A 19319-nucleotide genomic window follows, 5' to 3' on the forward strand; every position below is an offset into this window, starting at 1 on the left:
TATTAGAAATAAAAGTTTATTAGTACAGAAATACATATTCAGCCGCCATTATATACAAACCACTGATTAACAACAATATATTTTCCTATAAAACATTTCGAGTACCCACAATTTGAAAGTTTTTAGTTCTGCTGCTTGGCGGCGGTCAGGATCTCCCTGGAGATGATCAATCGTTGGATTTGGGATGTACCCTCGTATATCTGGTAGATCTTAGCATCGCGCATGAGTTTCTCGACGGGGTATTCGGTATTGAAGCCGTTGCCGCCGAAGATCTGAACGGCATCAGAAGCGGATTTGTTGGCAACTTCAGAAGCGTGACATTTGGCGACCGAGGCGATCACGGTATTTTTGAAACCTGGAATTAGCAACCGACAAAATAGTAAATATACGTTACGCTGATCTCGTCAACTACTCTAAATATTTGAACGAAAATATGTCCATCCTATCGATTTTTTTTTAAATATTTATTGTGATGGGGATGCCATGTCTTGCCATATTGCTCAGTTACCTAATATCTTTCCTGCTTGGCTCTTACATTTTCTACTGCCATATTAAACACTGACGTTAAGTGGGATTCCTGTTCCCTTTATACAGATTTGCATGTGGTTATGCGATTTAAACTCGGGACCTAGAAAGCTTGTACAGATATTAAAATAACGATTCTGTAACGGGCCCGAATATTTCTTACATTAATTTACATTTTACTGTTCTTAAAGAAACACTTCTTACCGTGGTCAACGAGCCAAGCCGCCTTCTGCCACGAGAGGCGCGAAGTTTCCACGCCCATAGCCATGTCAGCAAGCATAAAAGCCACCGCCTGGTGGGAGGCGATGGGTACGCCGAAGGTCTTGCGCTCCAGAGAGTACTTTGTTGCCTCGTACAGAGCGCGGTTGGCCAGCCCTGTGGCACCCGCTGCGACCTGTTGTAGACATTTGTTGGAAAGTTAAGTAATATTTAAGCACTCAATTTATTTATAATACAGCCACCTGCCATTATGCTGCAAAAATATCTAACACGTGCCTACTGGCCATAGAAATAGAGTATGAATAATGAAAAAGTATTTATTTGACATTATTTTTACATAGTTTTTTTGCACATAGCCCTGCAAAACTGTTTACACAGTAGTAGTAGTAGTAGTAGTGTTTACGCCGTGTTTGTTTGTTTTTATCAGGATATTTATGCACAATTTTGCTCTGACAGATACTGTGCTGGTGACTGTAGGCATATCGACCACAAATCTATTCAAAAATTCGACCTTGTTACCTTTACAATATGTTACAATATCAATCGAATTTGTTAAAATAATCTTCCATATAAAGATGGTCAAAGAAGAGGTATACACATACACTTTATTTTTCAAATTTAGTTCTATGAAATATAAAAAATATTTTTTATTGAAATATTGTATTTAGAGTCGGCAAATAAATATGGAAAATAAAGTCAGACAAATGTCCATCTCTAGCAGCATGGCAGATTCTGCCCTTTTCATTGTTTTTCATAACATTTTCACACATTTCGTGTGTTATTTAAGTTATTCTGTCTCGGATATTTTGTTGAAGATTCATTGGCCTGTTAGCATAGCCACATCCCTTCAGATAACCCCACAGAAAAAAGTCAGGAGCTGTTGGGATCTTGAGGGCCAATCAAAGTTACCGTTTTTCGAAATTAATAGTCACGAAAACGTTCTTTTCAATCTCTTTTTACCCTCGTCTTATACCGTGTAAAAAAAATGGTGAAAACGATTGTGATTCCTAGTGCGTGAGACAATGAGACCTCAGGGTTAACTACGTAATTTCGAGTTAACTGCTTATCTAGGGTTAAGTAGTATCAAAATGTATGGGACTCTCACCCCCAATCCAGAGTTAAAGATGTTTTTTTTTAACCCTAGACAATGCAAGCGGCCCTTAGAAATTATGTGATCATCTATAGGATTCCAACTTTATTTACCGGAGGCCTAGTTTTGTCGAAGGCACCCATAGCGATTTTGAAGCCAGCTCCCTCGCCTATTAGCACGTTCTCTTTAGGAATACGGACGTCCTCAAATGTGATGCCGCGGGTGTCTGATGCGCGCTGGCCCATGTTTTGCTCCTGGATACAAAAACGAAACAGTTAATTACAATAATAAATGAAAACAAAAGATAATTACAATAATTCGCAAATGCCGAATCGATAACGGAACCTTTGAGGAATCAAAACATGTTTTTAATTGAGTCTGCAATAGCTTCAAGTGTTTTGGCGAGAAATACCCGAAGCTAATGCTTATTTTGTTAGTCATTTTGTCAGTTGGCTGAGTATTGGTTGAATTAAATGGAATTGCTGGCAATTGCCTACTTCCTATTATTATATTGTATGGTTTGCACCTTGCGGCCGGGAGTGACTCCGGGCCAGTCTCGCTCGACGATAAATCCAGTGAACGCTTTGCTGGCCGGGCACTTAGGATCAGGGTTGGTGCGTGCCAGGACGAAATACCTAAAATATAATGTAAAACATGATGTTAAACACAGTCTAGCGTCCTTTTTCACGTCATCCCAACGTTCACAATGAACGTGGATGTTGTGAGAACGGAGAGTAATTCCTGAGAACTAACTGGCTGAACACATAAACTTTTATATTGGTATCTTATTTTCGTTTTAAGTTCAGTGATGGATTTCGTGATACCAGTTGGCGACGCCTCCGTTGGTTATCCACATCTTCTGCCCGTTCAGGATCCACTCGTCGCCCTTTTTCTCGGCTCTAGTCTTGATGCCGGCCACATCGGAACCAGCGCCAGGCTCGGTCACACCATACGCCTAAAATATACGTAAAATACTGTCAAAATTAATGAACTTATTAGTCACATCAATGGAACACTGCAGTTCATAATAAATGCATGTTAGTTGAGAGCCAAAATTGACAAATTACACTAGCTAGGGCTACGAATAATACTCAGCTAGGGTAAGAGAGTAGTGAAATCATCATAACAATCTACCAGTATTATACGTGTAGGTTTTTCAAACTGATTTCATTTAAGCTAGGTTATATTTAAGAATAAGAATAATTTATTCGCTATTCGCTAATTATGTGTTATTTTAAGTATTCTACATAGTGCAACAAATGTATGCCAGGTTTACTACAAGTTTCAAAATAAATGTGTCTAATCTTAACTTACTGCTACAAGCGGCTCGTCGATCAGTCTACCCAAATATTTTTTCTGTTGCTCCTTGGTTCCCGCGATAATAACTGGTGTTTGCTGAAATACCCCAGAAGTACCATTTTATTGCGTGCCAAAGATTAAAAATATATTAAGTATATTCAATCACCAAAGCAAAGCTTTTTACACAGAAAACAATCAAAGGCTAAAGCGGTGATAGGTACATATAGTGCGAAATGGAAATGAGGGCATGTTTGCATGATGCGTCTTCATGGAGCGATGTTTCCTATTTATCTATATCTATCGCCATCTTTGCCTATTTGTACATCGTCTTAATGTTTGTCACTCGTTTATGTGTCCTAAAACGCTTTATTTTAGCCCTGAAAACCAGATTAATTTTCGATTTCCAGTAAAATTAGATTTTTAGTTGCTTTAAAACAAATAAATAGTTAGTTGATTGAGTTGGCGAACAAATCGTCATAAGTCGCTATTTGTTCGCCAACTCGATCAACTAACTTACGAGGCGCGCCTCGCTCGCCGCTCTCGCCCTTCAACCTAACCTGACCGGGTTGGATCCGCTCCGACTACATCGATCTCGCTCGCTGCGCTCGCTCGATCCGCGGCGAACTCTATGAGAGAATTGTGTTCTGACAATTCATAAAAAGACGTCAGTTGATTGGTGGTGTCAACATTCCTATTCTGCAGTTATGCGATTTTTACTGGAAAATATTCCGAAGTTTTAATAGTTTGTTTAGGGGTAACCTGGGAAGACTATACCCAATTTTAAACGAGGACCCTGTCTGTATTAACTTTAGGAATAAGATTTCTCACTTTTTAAGTTTTACACTTTTATCTCTCGGACTAAACACATTGCATGAAACAAATGAAGAGCATTCATTTACCTAACCAAAACTTAGCCGGTGAACCAGATTTGCAGGCCCAATATTATACCCCTTCACAACATGTTAAGGTTCCATTAACTTCGAATTACTTTTCAGCTATCTTCAACATTTTTGACATATCAATGAACAACTTAGGAAATGGTTAATTTCTATAGGAAAAATAAGAAACCTAGATGGACTACAAATGATCAACTATTTCTACAAGGTAATGCATCGTTTCTCAATAGGGAGTCCCGAAACGACCCATGTGGGAAGTCACATAAAGTTTAAAAACAGAATATCTGAAAAAAAAAAAAACAAGAAACCTTGTCTGCAAGGGTTTTTTGCGACGGGTGTAACAAAGTGACCAGAACCCGAAAGGTGGTCTGATTTTTATATTTAGGAGTTCTCGTCCCCAAGAGTTGAGAAACGACATTCAAACTAACGTAACTAACAGGCAGTGTCGTTTACAGCCCGCGGCACGTAAGTGTAGCGCTGACCGTTAATGCGCGCACCGGGCGGAGTCGGCAAGCGTAAGCGCTGACTATAAATAGCATGCGCGACTGTCACATGCGTAGCAATTAACGGTTAGCGCTACTCTTACGTACCGCGGGCTGAACATGGTTAGGTATGCACCGTTGATATAAGCTTGGTGTTGAAGTGCTGGTAAGTATATCAAGTGCTTTCGTAATTAATCACAAGCTTCTTTGCTTCTAGGATCTTGAGAGCTTCACAATTCCTTTAATGTAAGAATATATTAAGTTTGATTTCTAATAAACACACAACTACGTAAACATTAATGCTATCAACATCAAGTTTAGACAAATATTTTTGACCATTTAGGGTCGTGTCTAGTTTTGCAAAAAGGTACTGTTCGGCAAAATAAAGTACTCAGATTGAAATATTCGCCAAACTACTTCAGATTGCTTTGAACTGTGAATAAATTTATGCACGCATGTATAACGCTCAAGTTCTAAACATTTTCATTTAGACCTCCACATGCTGCTAGTTAATTGGAGTTAGTAACAAATTCAAGTCATTCTATCAAGAGTGGCACTCACGCCTAGCCCGCTGGCTTCCATTGCGGTCATGATACCCGTACAACCATAAGCCAATTCCTCAGCAACAAGGCAGCCTTCAAAAACACCCATGTCCATACCACCTATGACAAACAAAAGGTGAAACAATAAACCGATGAACCCACAAACAAATAATGAAGTTAACACTCTTTTTTTTCTTTAGTGATATTAAGCACGTGATAATATCATATTGTGCGATGCCCGGTTTCAACATGTCCAGACAAGACAACTCAGTGTTGTTGGCGTTCGCTAGCTCTAGTTAACTTTTGCAATTAGTAAATAGACATAATAATAATTTATTAACCTCTCTTTATTTTTACTATATTATGTAGGCAACGCCTGAAGCCCGACTTAATAATTGACCAATATTCAAATAATTAAAGATAGGTTAACTGTTTTTAAATAAATTGTGATATAGCAATGTCACTTAATACATTCATATAAGCACTTGGATGTTTATAAATAACAAAGTTCATGTTTTTTCACCACACTCGCTCGTGAACAGTGTCGTAACATACAGGCTACCTTGCTTGCAACCCCCCCAAATAAAGCCCTCGACCTTAATGTGCTTCTCATGAAACCCGTGTGCGGTAAATGAGGCGCGTACACTAATTTTCTTGTCATGAAGCCCAAGGTCCGTAAATGAGTTTTCTCAAAAATGACATGAAATATTGACATTGTGTCACAAATAATAGGCCAAGAGCGCAGTCAGCGGTATCGGCATTTTTTTTTAAATATTAGTTTGTCTTTTAAATATATACAATTTTACTCGCAAATGTAATGAACAAGCCTAACTTACGAGTTCATTCATATTTTAGTATCAACATTATAAGAAAAGCATTTTTTCCTCAAAATCACCAATGATAAAGAAGATGTCGATGAAGCCTCCTTTGAATTTAGAGGTGTTCGATACTTCACCTAATGAAAGCTCATCGGGACTATAGAAAACCATGTAAGAAACCCGGGGAGTGTGCATGTAAAAACCCATGGAATATGATGTGTTTGTACGAGAAGACAACACTAATGGTACCAGACAAGACAAGACAAGAGCCTCGAGGTTTTCGAAGGTTTTAACTCCGGTTAAAACCACGTCCACTGCGCTATAAGAGGCAAATCTATGCCATAAAATTGATACCTGTATGTATCAGACCCGTTTACTACAAAAGTTACAATAATGCTAATTCAACAAAATTGTCACATCCTTACTAATATTTAGACAGCAACTCTGTCTGTTACCTCTTCACGCTTTAATCGCTGAACCGATTTAGACGAAATCTGGCATGGAGATAGTTTGAGATCCTGGGAAGAACATAAATTAGTTTTTAACCCGGACTTTTGTAGGTATAATGCAATCGCAAAGATCAACTCACGCCTAGATTAGTGCCAAATACGGCTGTGCCAATACCGGAGCACCCAAATGAGAATTCTTCGCCGACCATGCACTCTTCGAACACTCCATAATTGCCCAAACCACCTGAAATGGCTTTTGAATATTAGAATAGTGACAGAGTCATGCTAAAATATTTTTAATAGAGAATCATTCAGTTAAGTTTGACCTAAAATACTTTGGATGCACGTGGATAGTCGATGCAACATTTTCTCTGAATATCGTTATCAATAGTGTATCAGAACAAAACGTTTAATGACTACTATATATTAGCTTTTTTCCGCCGAGTGGGTCTTACTATTCCGTGGCATCAGGTGTTTAACGAAGTGATGTCTAACGTTTACATAATATTTATACACCAAATTACTAACAGTTAAGTCTACGAAATATACACGTATTACTAAGTTTGGTCAGATAGGTCTAATATCGAAAACGCAACACGGCTAGGCAAGATATAGGTAGGTGACGTTATATCTATGCACCGTCCGAAATACCGCAGTTAGAAAACTCGGGCCTTGTGTATTTACAGTGGTGAACGATGGAGTGAAACCCTATCCTCCACAATAAGCATCAAAACATCAAAGAGTACGTGCGATTTTCATATCAATAAGTAATTGTAGCAGCGAAGTTCAAATATAGTGAGTACTGTTCATCACATTCATTCTTATTTAAACTTAATGATTTCTTTGCTAATATTTCAATAGAAAGAAAATTGCACGTCGAGTCCGATGTAGTTCTCAAAAAGTGGAAATATTATGGTGACATGCGGAAGACAAACATTAAGACTCGGTGAGATGAGTGGTGGTGGACCTCATAAGAATTGACACATACTGATGTGTCAATAGGTATCCGTAGAAAAGATACCAACAATTGGGTACCTTAAGTTTTCTAGGATGGTCCATATTATATTTTTTTACGATAATGTCTCACTCCTGTAGATAGATCTTTTTCTTTTCCGTTTTTTTGTTAAAAATAAATTGAAACTTTATTTCGGGAAACCACACGTTTTGTGAGATTAATAGGTGATCTATTTGATTTAAAAAAAAAAGAGGTCGGATTGACCAGCTGTCAGTTGTCAAATGTCGCCGTACGTGTACGTGTGTATGTACGTATGTATCGTTGTACGGCGACCTTTGACAACTGACAGCTGTCAATACGACCTCTATTTTTTTTAATAAACAGACCATGGCACAAAACCACAGATATAGATTACATCGATTAGATCTATATCCGTTGCACAAAACCTATTATCTCACGAAACGTGTGGTTTGCCGAAATAAAGTTTCAATTTACTTTTACAAAAACACGGCAAGTGAGTCAGCTACAATATAAGTCTACTGTCGATAAAAAATATAATAAAATATAATATGGACATCCCAGAAAACTCCAGGTACCCAATTGTTAACTCTGGACGGCGTCCTGTAGGAGTAGAATAGGTTTTAGCTCCCGTAAGGGTTTAAAAAAGAGGCATAGCGACAAATTTGCGATACATGTGCTGCAAGTGATGTGTCTCGACTCACACCCAGGCCGGTTCCCCCGACTGCCGTAGTTATACCAGTGCAACCGAATGCAAACTCTTCGGCAATTAAACACTCTTCGAACACTCCGAAATTTCCAACACCGCCTGAAACGCCATTTTCATATTAATTGTTCTTAAATACATATAAACTACAGTAGTACCATCTCAATGAAAACAACTGTCAAATCGATATACCAAATTTCATCAAAATCAGTTCAGCCGTTCTTGAGTTATAAATAGTGTAACTAACCCTACTTTGTTTTATGTATACCCTAATAAACTATTGAACTTAATATTTTTTTGTATTCATTTTATTATTATTGTCTGTTAGGCGGTACGAAGTTCGCCGGGTCAGCTAGTTTTACATACACAACGATCTTCTTCTTCTTAAGACCGTTAATACCTGCTGAGCTGGCATGGCAACGTTGCATTTTTGTTAGTTTTTCTCGATTATTCCATAAAAATTGAATGAAAATGAAAAATGTGGTCTGATAGAACACTTCTTAATATATGAGAGTGTCTACTCCAATAAATTCGTGATAGACTTTTATAGTCTTCACAAACGAGTTAATGTTTATTAACGGTTTTGAATTATTTATTTATTTGTAAATTATTTATTTATTTATATTGTTTTTATAATATTATCCTACTTAATATAATAAATGTGAAAGTTTGTGAGTGAGTAAGTGAGTGAATATGTTTGTTACTTCTTCACGCTGAAACGGCTGTTCGGACTTGGATAAAATTTGGCAAAAAGTTAGTTTATGACCTGCATTAAAACATAGAATACTTTTTATTACTTTCCAGTCTCTACAACAATGTGCTATAATTTTTTGTTGCATATTTTCCTATTATGACAGACATGCTTTCTTTCTATTACTTTCAGTCGAAATAGTACAAGTAGGTTCTTTTTTTTAGTGCTAATGTTCGCCATTTAACCCTTAAATTGACAAAATTGAAAAAAGTTCATGATTCAAGCTTCGTCAGCATATTAAATACATATTAAAATACAAAAAGATAGTCTTGAATAATGGATCTCGTGTGACACACTGCCATATTAAGGGTTAAACCAAATTTCGGCTCAAGTTCGGGTAAACCGAATGTAAAACGAATTTCGACCAATCCCTAAAAATAATGCTTTATGAGCATTATGTAGTTTAAACAATTCGCTATTTAACAGATATGCACCATGTTGCAATGCTCAACGCTTACTATGATTTACGTTCTTAGCAGAGGCAGAGTGGCAGAGGACGGAATTGCTCATGGCAAAAATCAAACGTCAATAGAGTTGGAACGTTGAATTTTATCGACTTTTTCAGCTAACGATAAGTTCAGTCACCTTTTACATTTCTGACTAACATTAACCTCCTTCTCTACGTATACTTAAATGGATTTACGATGAAAAAAGAACCAGTATCCAAGCCGATCATATGGAAAAAATTATGACTATCGTGTATTATTACAGACAAGACGAGGAAAACGTCATTAGCACAGACATAGATTACGATACTGTTTTATACGATGAAAATTAGTTCACAGGTGATTTGAATCCTTAGGTTCTATTATTGAAACTTAGGTAGTTTTAATATAATTATCGTTTTATATTGTTTTTTATTTAAATGTTATTCCGTAATGTTCAGATGAAGTCTATTATTGTTTGCTTATGGATTTGGGGTTTAGTTTTGTTAATAAGTATGATTAAGTAGGTAAATATAATTTCAGTTTATTCAATAGTCGATAAAATTCAACGTTCCAACTCTATTGACGTTTGATTTTTGCCATGAGCAATTCCGCCCTCTGGTTATTAGCCGGAAAGTTGTTATACAAAACGTTTTTCCTCAACATGACATGAACTATTGACGTGTATCAGATGTGATGACATTTTATGACACGGCAATCATTTGCTGACAGATTTCTTAGACCAAGTTCAAAGATGAAAATTTTTTATCGACGGGTATACGCAGGCAGAGTTTATTATTTGAATGAGGTTCCGGCAGCAACTTTAACACATACAAGTTACAAGCTTGCCTAGCCAATGACATTAGATCAACTCACTCCTAGATTAGAGCTCGTAAACACTGTTGTTATACCCGTACAACCAAAAGCAAATTCTTCACTCACGGTACACTCTTCGAACACACCCATACCTCCCACACCCCCTGAAACATCTTGCACAATGTGATTCGTGTTAAAATTGCCAAATACCATGTAAATGCGTATCACATCAATAGATACCTTACGTCTTAATATTTCTATACCTAACCGCTGTTTAAAGGAATTCAAACGAATTCACATATTTCTTTAGGGATTAATAACAAATGCGATGTGATATTCACTCACTGGAAGCAGATTCGAACTAATTGTTGTAGAAATACCAGTGCAACCGAACGCTAATTCTTCCATAATAATGCAGTCCTCAAACGATCCGATTGTCCCCAAACCACCTGCAATGCCTCACATGATGAATTTTTTGATGGGAGATTTGGGAACAAACTCCAAACTAAACTTCATGCTATGATAAATAGTATTTGTGAATTTTGCTGTTGGACACCGTTATAATTGGTTACAATAATTTTATTAGTCCTTATTATAAATTCCAATTGCGTGTTTGATTATTATATTATTAAGCGCAATTCCATTCACGAGTAATACAATTCCATTCAACATTGGCCTATTGACCCTTCTTGACGATCAGTGTCTTTTATATAATTTTGCCTCTAGCTTTTATTTGAAAATTACCGTCTCTATATTGAAATTCTTTCGCAATTGGCAATTAGGTAATATTAAATAGGAAAATAAGGAAACTATTAAATTAGATTCGTTCTCGTTGAAAAATAAAAAATCTGTTCAATCCCTGTCCTGTTGTGATTTCGAAAAATACCTTCTTAGTGCACCTCTAGCAGAGAGAGCTCACTCCACGCAGATGTTAAGCCTGGGGACCGAAGTCCGAAGGAAGACAAAGTAGTTGCAAGTTGAATCTGAGCATCAGAGTTGAGAAACTACGGTAGTGCGATGTAGAATGTGGCAGTTTCTCTATTTTATAACTAATTTATTTATTTACTTTATTTTGGTACATGGGGATCATATTATTATAATTATTTTATTTATATCAATAAATTTTATTATTAGATATATTACTAGTGCTTTAGTTTTAGAATACAAACTAAAAACCACGAACAAAAGATACAGGTAAAAAGTAAAGTTTTACAAGAAACCTGCGAAGAATTTCGTACAATGATAATTCACTGTGTCTCTGTCGCTCGCGCGTAAATATGTATTTGCCGTCGCGCACACATGAATTTGTAAGACTGCGAGAATGCGACGTTAAATATTCACGCGCGAGTGACAGATACAAGTAGTGAAGGTCATTATCATCATCCCAGCCTATATAAGTCCCACTGCTGGGCACAGGCCTCCTCTCAGAACAAGAGGGCTTGGGCCATAGTTCCCACGCGGGCCCAGTGCGGATTGGGAACTTCACACACACCATTGAATTGCTTCGCAGTTTTGTGCAGGTTTCCTCACGAGTAGTGAAGGTAATTGCACGAAATTCTTCGTGCTCCGCGACCGTACTTTAGTGGATAAATACACTCAGGTCTGTACACGCATAATTATTACCAGAAAGGAGGGATTATCCAACATCTGTTTTAATTGGCACGTTTTGCATCCAAATAGCTGTATGGATTTTAATATACTAAGCGGCACAAAGTTTGGCCCACCCTTCATATAAAATTACCGATTCTGCATACATTTGAGGGCCAGATTTTTGCCGCTCAGTATATATTATGAGGTATCATTAGATTCGGCTTGATTGTCAGAGTGACACAAGGTAAGACATAGGTAAGTGGGAGGAGTAGGTGCACTATAAAGAGGTTCTCATTCAAGTGTATTTTTGCAGACGAAGCCTGTGTTTCTTCTAATTAATTACTCTAACATTTATTAACTATTAAGTTCAGAAAACACAATAAGGAATTCAGGACTAATAATGTTATTGCGAAAAGCAAAATAAATATAACTAAGCTTTTCATTCACTCACTCCAACTTCAGTGATGTAAATGGCCGCCATTATTCCCGAACAGCCAAAGGCTATCTCTTCGGCGACTAGGCAATTTTCGAATACACCCAGTCCTAGGCCGCCTGTTGTTGGAAGGTCATTGAGATTGACAGTTTATAAAAAGTATGTTAGTAGCATACATATTTTGTTGTTATCAACAAGTACTTCGTGGCATTAAAGGTACTAATTAATAGCAGGACTGGAGTAGGCATTCTGACATAGTTATTTAAAATAAAATAACAAAACAGATTCACCGTTAATTTACATACATTCCTCCATTCACTCCATGAAGACAAGTAGATACGAGCCAAAAGAAAACTTTATCGGGGAGCTAATATTACTTAAATCGCCAGTCTTTCTTGTTTTTATTTACTTAGATAATTATTGTTTCATATATTACCATTACTTTATTAAATTGAAGCGACCAATGAGCTTTTAGTTGGTTACCATTCTCATGTTTGAAGAAGGGTTAAATGACCACTTACGCCTATATTAGACGTCAACAAAGCAGCTTTAATACCGGCGCAGCCGAATGCTATCTCTTCAGTCACAAGACAAGAATCAAAAACACCTAGCTCCATTCCTCCTGTAATATTAATTTATGTAAAACCGTAGGCAATATACTCTTACTCCATCCTGGGGAGCGACCACGCTATTTTTTGTAGCGAACGTAAAGCAATCATCATCATCCCTGCGTATGCATAGCGTTGATGATTAATTCATGTTCACGATGACGGTAGCATACCAAGGTCGCTGTACTTTATAGTTAGGGTTGTTAAAATGACGTAGATAATAATTATATTACCGCAATGTTCTGGAATGTGGCCGTTCATTAGGCCTACTTCCCACGCCTTCTTGACGATCGGCCACGGGTACTCTCCGGATTTATCATACTGAGCGGCGACTGGGATGATCTCTTCCTTAGTGAATTTGCGGGCCAGCTCCTGTAAAGCTTTCTGCTCATCGTTGAGTTCTGAAAAGTGTATATTTTATGATTAAAGTTTGTTTGTTTGTTTAAGACCTGGGGCAGATATTTCGGTATGCTCGCCAAGATCCGGACTTTGTTTTTATTATTATTTGAGTCAAAAAACTATCTATAGTCAAACAATGACAAAATTTTGCTCAATAAAACCTTGTGAACGGATACGAACTAATGGCATGCGACAAAAAAAAACGGCCAAGAGCGTGTCGCACACGCCCAAAATAGAATACCGTACCCATTACGAAAAAAATAAGTACCTAATATTTTTCTAAGGATTCCGTATTTTATACGGAATCTTCCAAGTTTAGGTATATTTTATACCTTAGGCTGCTATTTACTCTTAAACTACTAATAATTTTCAAGCAAACTTAGCCGTTATAGTTTTCCTTGTAAGTTTGATATACTTACTACCATCCTGATTTTTTTCCAAATCACTGAATCGAAAACCGTTTTTGCAACCCCCTAATGATTTGATAAGACCGATCCAACGATAACCCACACTACAAGGTTGGATGAGAAAAAAAAATCACCCCCACTTTACGTCAATGGGAAGGAAGGAATAAAAAAATATTTTTTTTTTAAATTTTCATTGTACATACCATTTGGTCGGCATAGTTTACATACATATTCGTGCAAAATTACAGCTTTCTAGCATTGATAGTCCCTGAGAAAAGCCGCGGACGGACGGACAGACAGACAGACATGGCGAAACTGGGGCGAAAATAAGGGTTCCGTTTTTGCCATTTTGGCTCCGGGACCCTAAAAATGTGCACGTCGTCAGCACGTCACTATTATTATTTTCATACTAAAACGGCCAGTTCGCCAGCCAATAAAGGTTCGCCAACCCTGTCATAATCATTAAATCCATCCAACAGAACATCGACACAATTGCTTTGTGACGATTACACAAAAAAGTGATTTAAAGATATCAAACCGTTAATTTAAAATCTAAAACTTGATTTCTTGTAAATATGTCATTATTCTACTGGATGAGTGAAATTTTATTGAGAAAACAAGCAATAATAAACTTTGGCCTTTGATCGTTGTTTCAAAGGTGGTATAAGTAAGTACCTATCTATTCAGATACAACACTTTTAATCAAGGTTTGCTTGTTATTGCACTGTATACATACGACCTTTTTGATTATGTTATGGCATAACTACGGACAGGTTATAAACTCATGGGCATAAAATTTGGACTTTGAATGTAGATCGGTTTAATCACTTATATGATCATCTACTCAGATACATTTTTAATCAACGATTGCTTGATTGGTGTAGAAATAAGCTAAAACCAAACGCACTGAATCCCTTAGGGCGGTTTAAGACCAGCGTTTTTTCTGCGCGTATACGGTCGAGTCGTATGGTCGTTTTTGTTGTTTCATTCTTGCGTGTTCAACGCTCGAAGAAATCAAAACCCCACTGGTACGCGTGCCCGTACTCGCGCTTCCAAAAACAAGCTTATGTGCGCAAACAAAACGCTAGTCTTAAACCGCCCTTAACCTTCTTATTGTGCTCGCGTAGCAGCGAATAAATTTAAGATATAAGAACACATACATAAGTACTACATTTACTGATATAACCTTCGATCAACGTCTGTTTAATTCAAATTGTCTAATACATATCTGGCAGCCAGTAAGGGTTATGATATTGGTGTGAATGGTGTGATGGTGTCCTACACAAATTATTTGGCATAAAGAATGTTCCTACAAGTAAACGAAAATTTAAAAAAAAAACAGTAGTACCGTAAGGTCGGGGTACTTTGACCCATTGGAGTGGAGGGTTACTTTGGCCAATATGAAAGCCACAGAAAAACGTAAAAAAAAAACGTGATCTATCAATGTAAACCACATGGCAAAGAGCCATATTCTCAAAGCAATAATAAAGCCAGAGGCCGTATTGCCTAATGTCTCTACCGCTCGCGATTGTAATCAAATGACAGTTTTTGTATTCGAAATCTGTCATTTGATTGCGATCGCGAGCGTCAGAAAGGTTGGGCAATACGGCCTCAGGACCGAGTTAATCCCAAGGGCCAAAGTTACCCTTCAGCTTACGGTATATGTGCCGTGGAATACGGAACGCTAATCTGGACTTATTTTTGGCTCTACTATCAGATAGAGCATTTATTATCGTTGTCAAAAGACCGGCCGCTAATCCTAAGCTTTGTAATATTTCATAAGTAAAGATAACAATATCATTACTTACATAAAAAAACATTCAGTAACCTTTGTACAGCAGCAGGCTACTCGCAAGTACATACTTACGGAGGATACCTATTCCATTATCAAATAAAAAGTAAAGACTGATTTCTTCGGCGAACAGCAACGGTTACGTGTCGTCTTGTGCATATCACTGAAAAAAACTTGCCAACCGAAGTACCTAGTTGGATTACAGTCAGTAGCAGAAGCTGAAGTAGGTGAGCATTGTGGTGCTCATCCACTTCTGCTGCGGACCGTAGGTATACACGCGGGCGAGACGAGGTGTAGTTTTCGTAGAATTCTGTCTTTAATTTTTATACGGCCCGGGTTACGGCGACCTGCAATTTTGTTTGTTCAAACTCGTATCATTTTAGCGTGTCATACGTATCCACGTCGCGTAGCATCGTTGAGTATTCATGATCATCAGTTTTGATGCTAAAAGATACGTAATCATGCTGTATTTGAATTTGGCATCCAACCCCGCGACGCGACAAAGATTCGACATATTAAAATTATATGATACAAGTGTGGATTATTTCTCGTGCGAGGATGTAGATACGACCATTGCGTCAAATACACATTATATCTTACTCATGTTTAAATTAAGACTCCAACAAGTATCTATAAGAAGTCTGATATTCATTTAATAAGAACATAGGAAATTTCCATAATGCCTAGTAAAGTAGTAACACTCCACTATCGAGTTTAACCCGCACTTGTCCGGTATTTGTATGGACTAAATGTATAATAGCAATAATGCAGCGGGCCTCAGCATTGACTGTCAGTCAACATCATTAAAAGTCAAAATGGTCGAACATTGCGGGCCTCTCTAGAAGCTTGGCGCAAGCCTGCGGGCTACAGGTTGAGTATAACCTGGTCCAAGTGTAAGACTTGCGAGTCAGATTTATAAGTTTTTAATAGTGCTAGCATAGTAATAGATAAAAGATAACGATTCGACTGTAAGATTACATAGTAAATCGTTGTTTTATGGTGGTGGTTTTATCTAATGTTTTATTAATGCTTTTCATCCACACAATAGATACTACCATGAAATAAAGATAAACAAGGTAGGTACGGTCAAGATCATAAATATTTAGGTACTCTTTTAGGGTTCCGTCGTCAACTAGGAACCCTTATAGTTTCGCCATGTCTGTCCGTCTGTCTGTCTGACCGCAGCTAGGATCAAGAGACCGTTAGAATTAGAAAGCTGTAATTAGGCATGTATATACAATACATATCAGTCACGCCGACAGTGGTCAAATAAAAAAATTAAAAAAATACATACACGTAGTGGGCATGATTTTTTTTTTACTTCCACCCTGTTGTGCGGGTTTGCACAAACCATTTTTTGATAAAGTGAATATTTTCGGAGATATTCACCCCCCCCCCCCTAACCCCCCCTAACTTTTAAACCGCACGTCTAAAAAATATGGAAAAAATCACGATGTTTTTGAAACTGACTTTCAATATAGGTCAAATCAAGCCCTATAAATCTGTTTCGTAGTATTTCAATGCATGGTTGAGTATTCTGTCTACAACCCATCATTATGATGCTGCTGATTTTTCCTGCTATACCTCATCAGGCAGGTAGGGCTCACAAATAATGAAATACCTACAGCTAAGCAGAATTTGGTCCGATAGTTTTAGATCTATCTCAGTTTGAGACCGTAGGAAGGACATAGGATAGTTTTTATCCCGGAAAATTGCAAAGTTCCCTCAAGATAGTGATAAACAATTTATAGACAGACAAACTCGCAGGTAAAAGCTATTTGATTATGTGTATTAGTAGCTATAGAAGAGTAGATATTGGTATTGTAGTTATATTGTGTTAAAATTTCACCATTCTGAAAAGACAGGTCTTTTGACTGGCTGTGATGTCATAGATGTTGAAGTAATAGTGTTATGTAAAAAGCAAATATGTACATGAAAGTTCAGTAGGTACAGTCGCGGAATGAAAAGGTTTGTGCCATGTAAAGGTCTGTTTTGCTTGCTCAGTATTTAACTGCTTTATCAACCGAGTATGACATATTCCATCATAATGTCATTCAAAAAGGCATGTGCTTGCAACATAAAACCAAATTTATTTGAAAACTGGTCAACCTTTACTATGTTAAGTAATAATAAATATTAATGGCAACCAATAAACTTACTTAAATAGATAGATACATACTTAAATACACATAAAACACCCAAAACTCGTTAAATACTAGGCATTTTATAATTAATCCATTTAATTTGGCAGGTAGTTGGGTTATTATTATTATTCCCCTTAATGGCGGCCTTAAGGCTTGGGCCAGTGTCAGTTACGAGGTAGTTGGGTTAGTTTAACTGAATGCTGTAGTATAGTTATCCCATCAAAATTTATTATTTATGACTTTGATGTGGCATTGAGCATAGACCAGTAATATATCATCACTACTTTTACGGCCGGCCATACCATCAGCCAAATAAGTGGTCTATCAATTTTTAAACAAGTTCCTATCAAATGAATATGTTACTAAAGTCGAACTTTCAAGTTGACAGGCACGTATATAGGCATTATTGTTTTATGACATGCTAAGGATTATCAACTTTAGGGTGGTATAGGTAGAGTCATTCACAATGATGAATGCCATGGTTCTTATTACAATGTCATTATTGGCTAATTTTGACAAAATCCCGCATCTTCGTGGATGGCATAGATACATATTATGCTGATGGTATTTCAAGGGTCAATTTTGTTGACATAATGATTTGAGATATGAGATTTTTTCAGCAGTGATATGGAACCATTTCTAAATGACTACCAGCCATGATTAAAAAAATCTGAAAAAGATTCAGAGATTAACTCTAAACTTGGCAAGTTGAGACAAGTGAACTGAATTCAAGCCTCGTTGGATTCTTGTAGAGCTAATAAAACTAAACAGGATATATTCTGGATCAAATTTATGACACTAATTAATTTCATGCTCTCGGAATGAAACAGACTCAATTTGATATATTTTCAAAACAACAACAATGTATAGTTTCAAAATGAGATTATGTTGAACTAGCTTTTGCCCGCGGCTTACCCGCGTGGAATTTGGTTATCGCACGCTGTTTTTGAGAACTGTGCATTTTTCCCGGATAAAAAGTAGGCTGTCACTCTCGGGCCCATAAACTATCTCTATGCCAAAACTCATGTTGATCTGTCGCTCCGTTTTAACGTGAAAGACAGACAACCATACAAACGCACACTTTCGCATTTATAATATTAGTATGGATTATGCCTGCTTTATTCTGTAAAAGTGAATATTTAGTACAAATGCTGTTATACTTACCAAAAGAGAAGCCAGTTGTAGGGACTGGCTTGGGTGCCGAAGCTGCTGGTGCTGTTGTTGATAGGTGTCTGTACAGAGGACGTGAGGCTCGGGCAAGCTAAAAAACATGAACATTTTACTTGCAACCAACTCATCATTCCTATTCTGTTGATAGCTGTCTGTACAGGTATCAATCTTATTTTTAAGAAAGGGAAACAATAATTAGGTACTACATAAGGTAAAATTATCAAACATGTAGGTACTCTCACTATTAACTCACTAACCTCAGATTACACTCACTATTAACTAATGCTTGTTAACATTGTAACCATCTTTTGGACAAAGGTTTTGCTATGATATTCGTGTTTTGAAAACAGGTAAATAACTCCAAGGGCAAAGTCCAAGTTCTCTAATATCCCACTTTACCAACCCCGCCGACTATGATCGGACCGCTAAGTGAGCTTTGGACGCAATTATTACAATGCTTAAAGGTTTGGAGTTAGCAATCTAATAGCTCAACTTGAATACTTAATTAAGAATTTGTATGCAATCAGTAATTTTAGGACCAATATTAGAAAAATTAGGCAAGCAATATAATTCAATACGTAACTTAAGACATAATACATACCTGAGTTAGGGGCTTCATTGTGCCTATGAGAATTGTCTAGTCTTTAATTTTATTTTCTCTGGACTTTGCACTTTGCTACGAGTTCAGCAACAAGTTAACAGCCAAAGAAGCGACGTCCGTAAACGATACACACGCAAGCAAGTAAGTAGGAAAGTACAACCACAGACTAATAGCACAGAATATA

The 19319-nt window shown here is 37.2% G+C and overlaps 1 protein-coding gene across 6 annotated transcripts; it reads right to left on the bottom strand.

Moving 5' to 3' along the window:
* Positions 1-19306, bottom strand: Mcad (Medium-chain acyl-CoA dehydrogenase). Of its 6 annotated transcripts, none has more exons than XM_074096967.1 (10): positions 19136-19306; positions 18529-18625; positions 12856-13023; positions 5073-5173; positions 3149-3229; positions 2659-2789; positions 2361-2469; positions 1948-2088; positions 730-919; positions 1-355 (listed from the first exon to the last, which is right to left on the bottom strand). In XM_074096967.1, exons 1-10 carry the CDS (start codon positions 19151-19153, stop codon positions 123-125), a joined length of 1269 nt encoding a protein of 422 aa, XP_073953068.1. In that variant the 5' UTR covers positions 19154-19306; the 3' UTR covers positions 1-122. The 6 variants fall into 6 exon arrangements, with proteins under 6 accessions (XP_073953068.1, XP_073953061.1, XP_073953055.1 ...); XM_074096960.1 differs by lacking the exon at positions 5073-5173 and adding an exon at positions 6461-6564; XM_074096954.1 differs by lacking the exon at positions 5073-5173 and adding an exon at positions 7998-8101.
* Positions 19307-19319: the final 13 nt, after the last annotated feature.

This window comes from Choristoneura fumiferana, chromosome Z, assembly GCF_025370935.1.
Source record: "Choristoneura fumiferana chromosome Z, NRCan_CFum_1, whole genome shotgun sequence".
NCBI lineage: Eukaryota > Metazoa > Arthropoda > Insecta > Lepidoptera > Tortricidae > Choristoneura > Choristoneura fumiferana.

Bases quoted from the DNA above. Each gene is read 5' to 3' on its own strand.
- Mcad (XM_074096960.1), bottom strand. The intron at 3,230-6,460 runs GTGAGTTGATCT...GGGGTATTTCAG, and splicing joins TATTTGGCACTAATCTAGGC to CAAACACCAGTTATTATCGC. The intron at 2,089-2,360 runs GTGCAAACCATA...TTTTGTATCCAG, and splicing joins GAGTCACTCCCGGCCGCAAG to GAGCAAAACATGGGCCAGCG.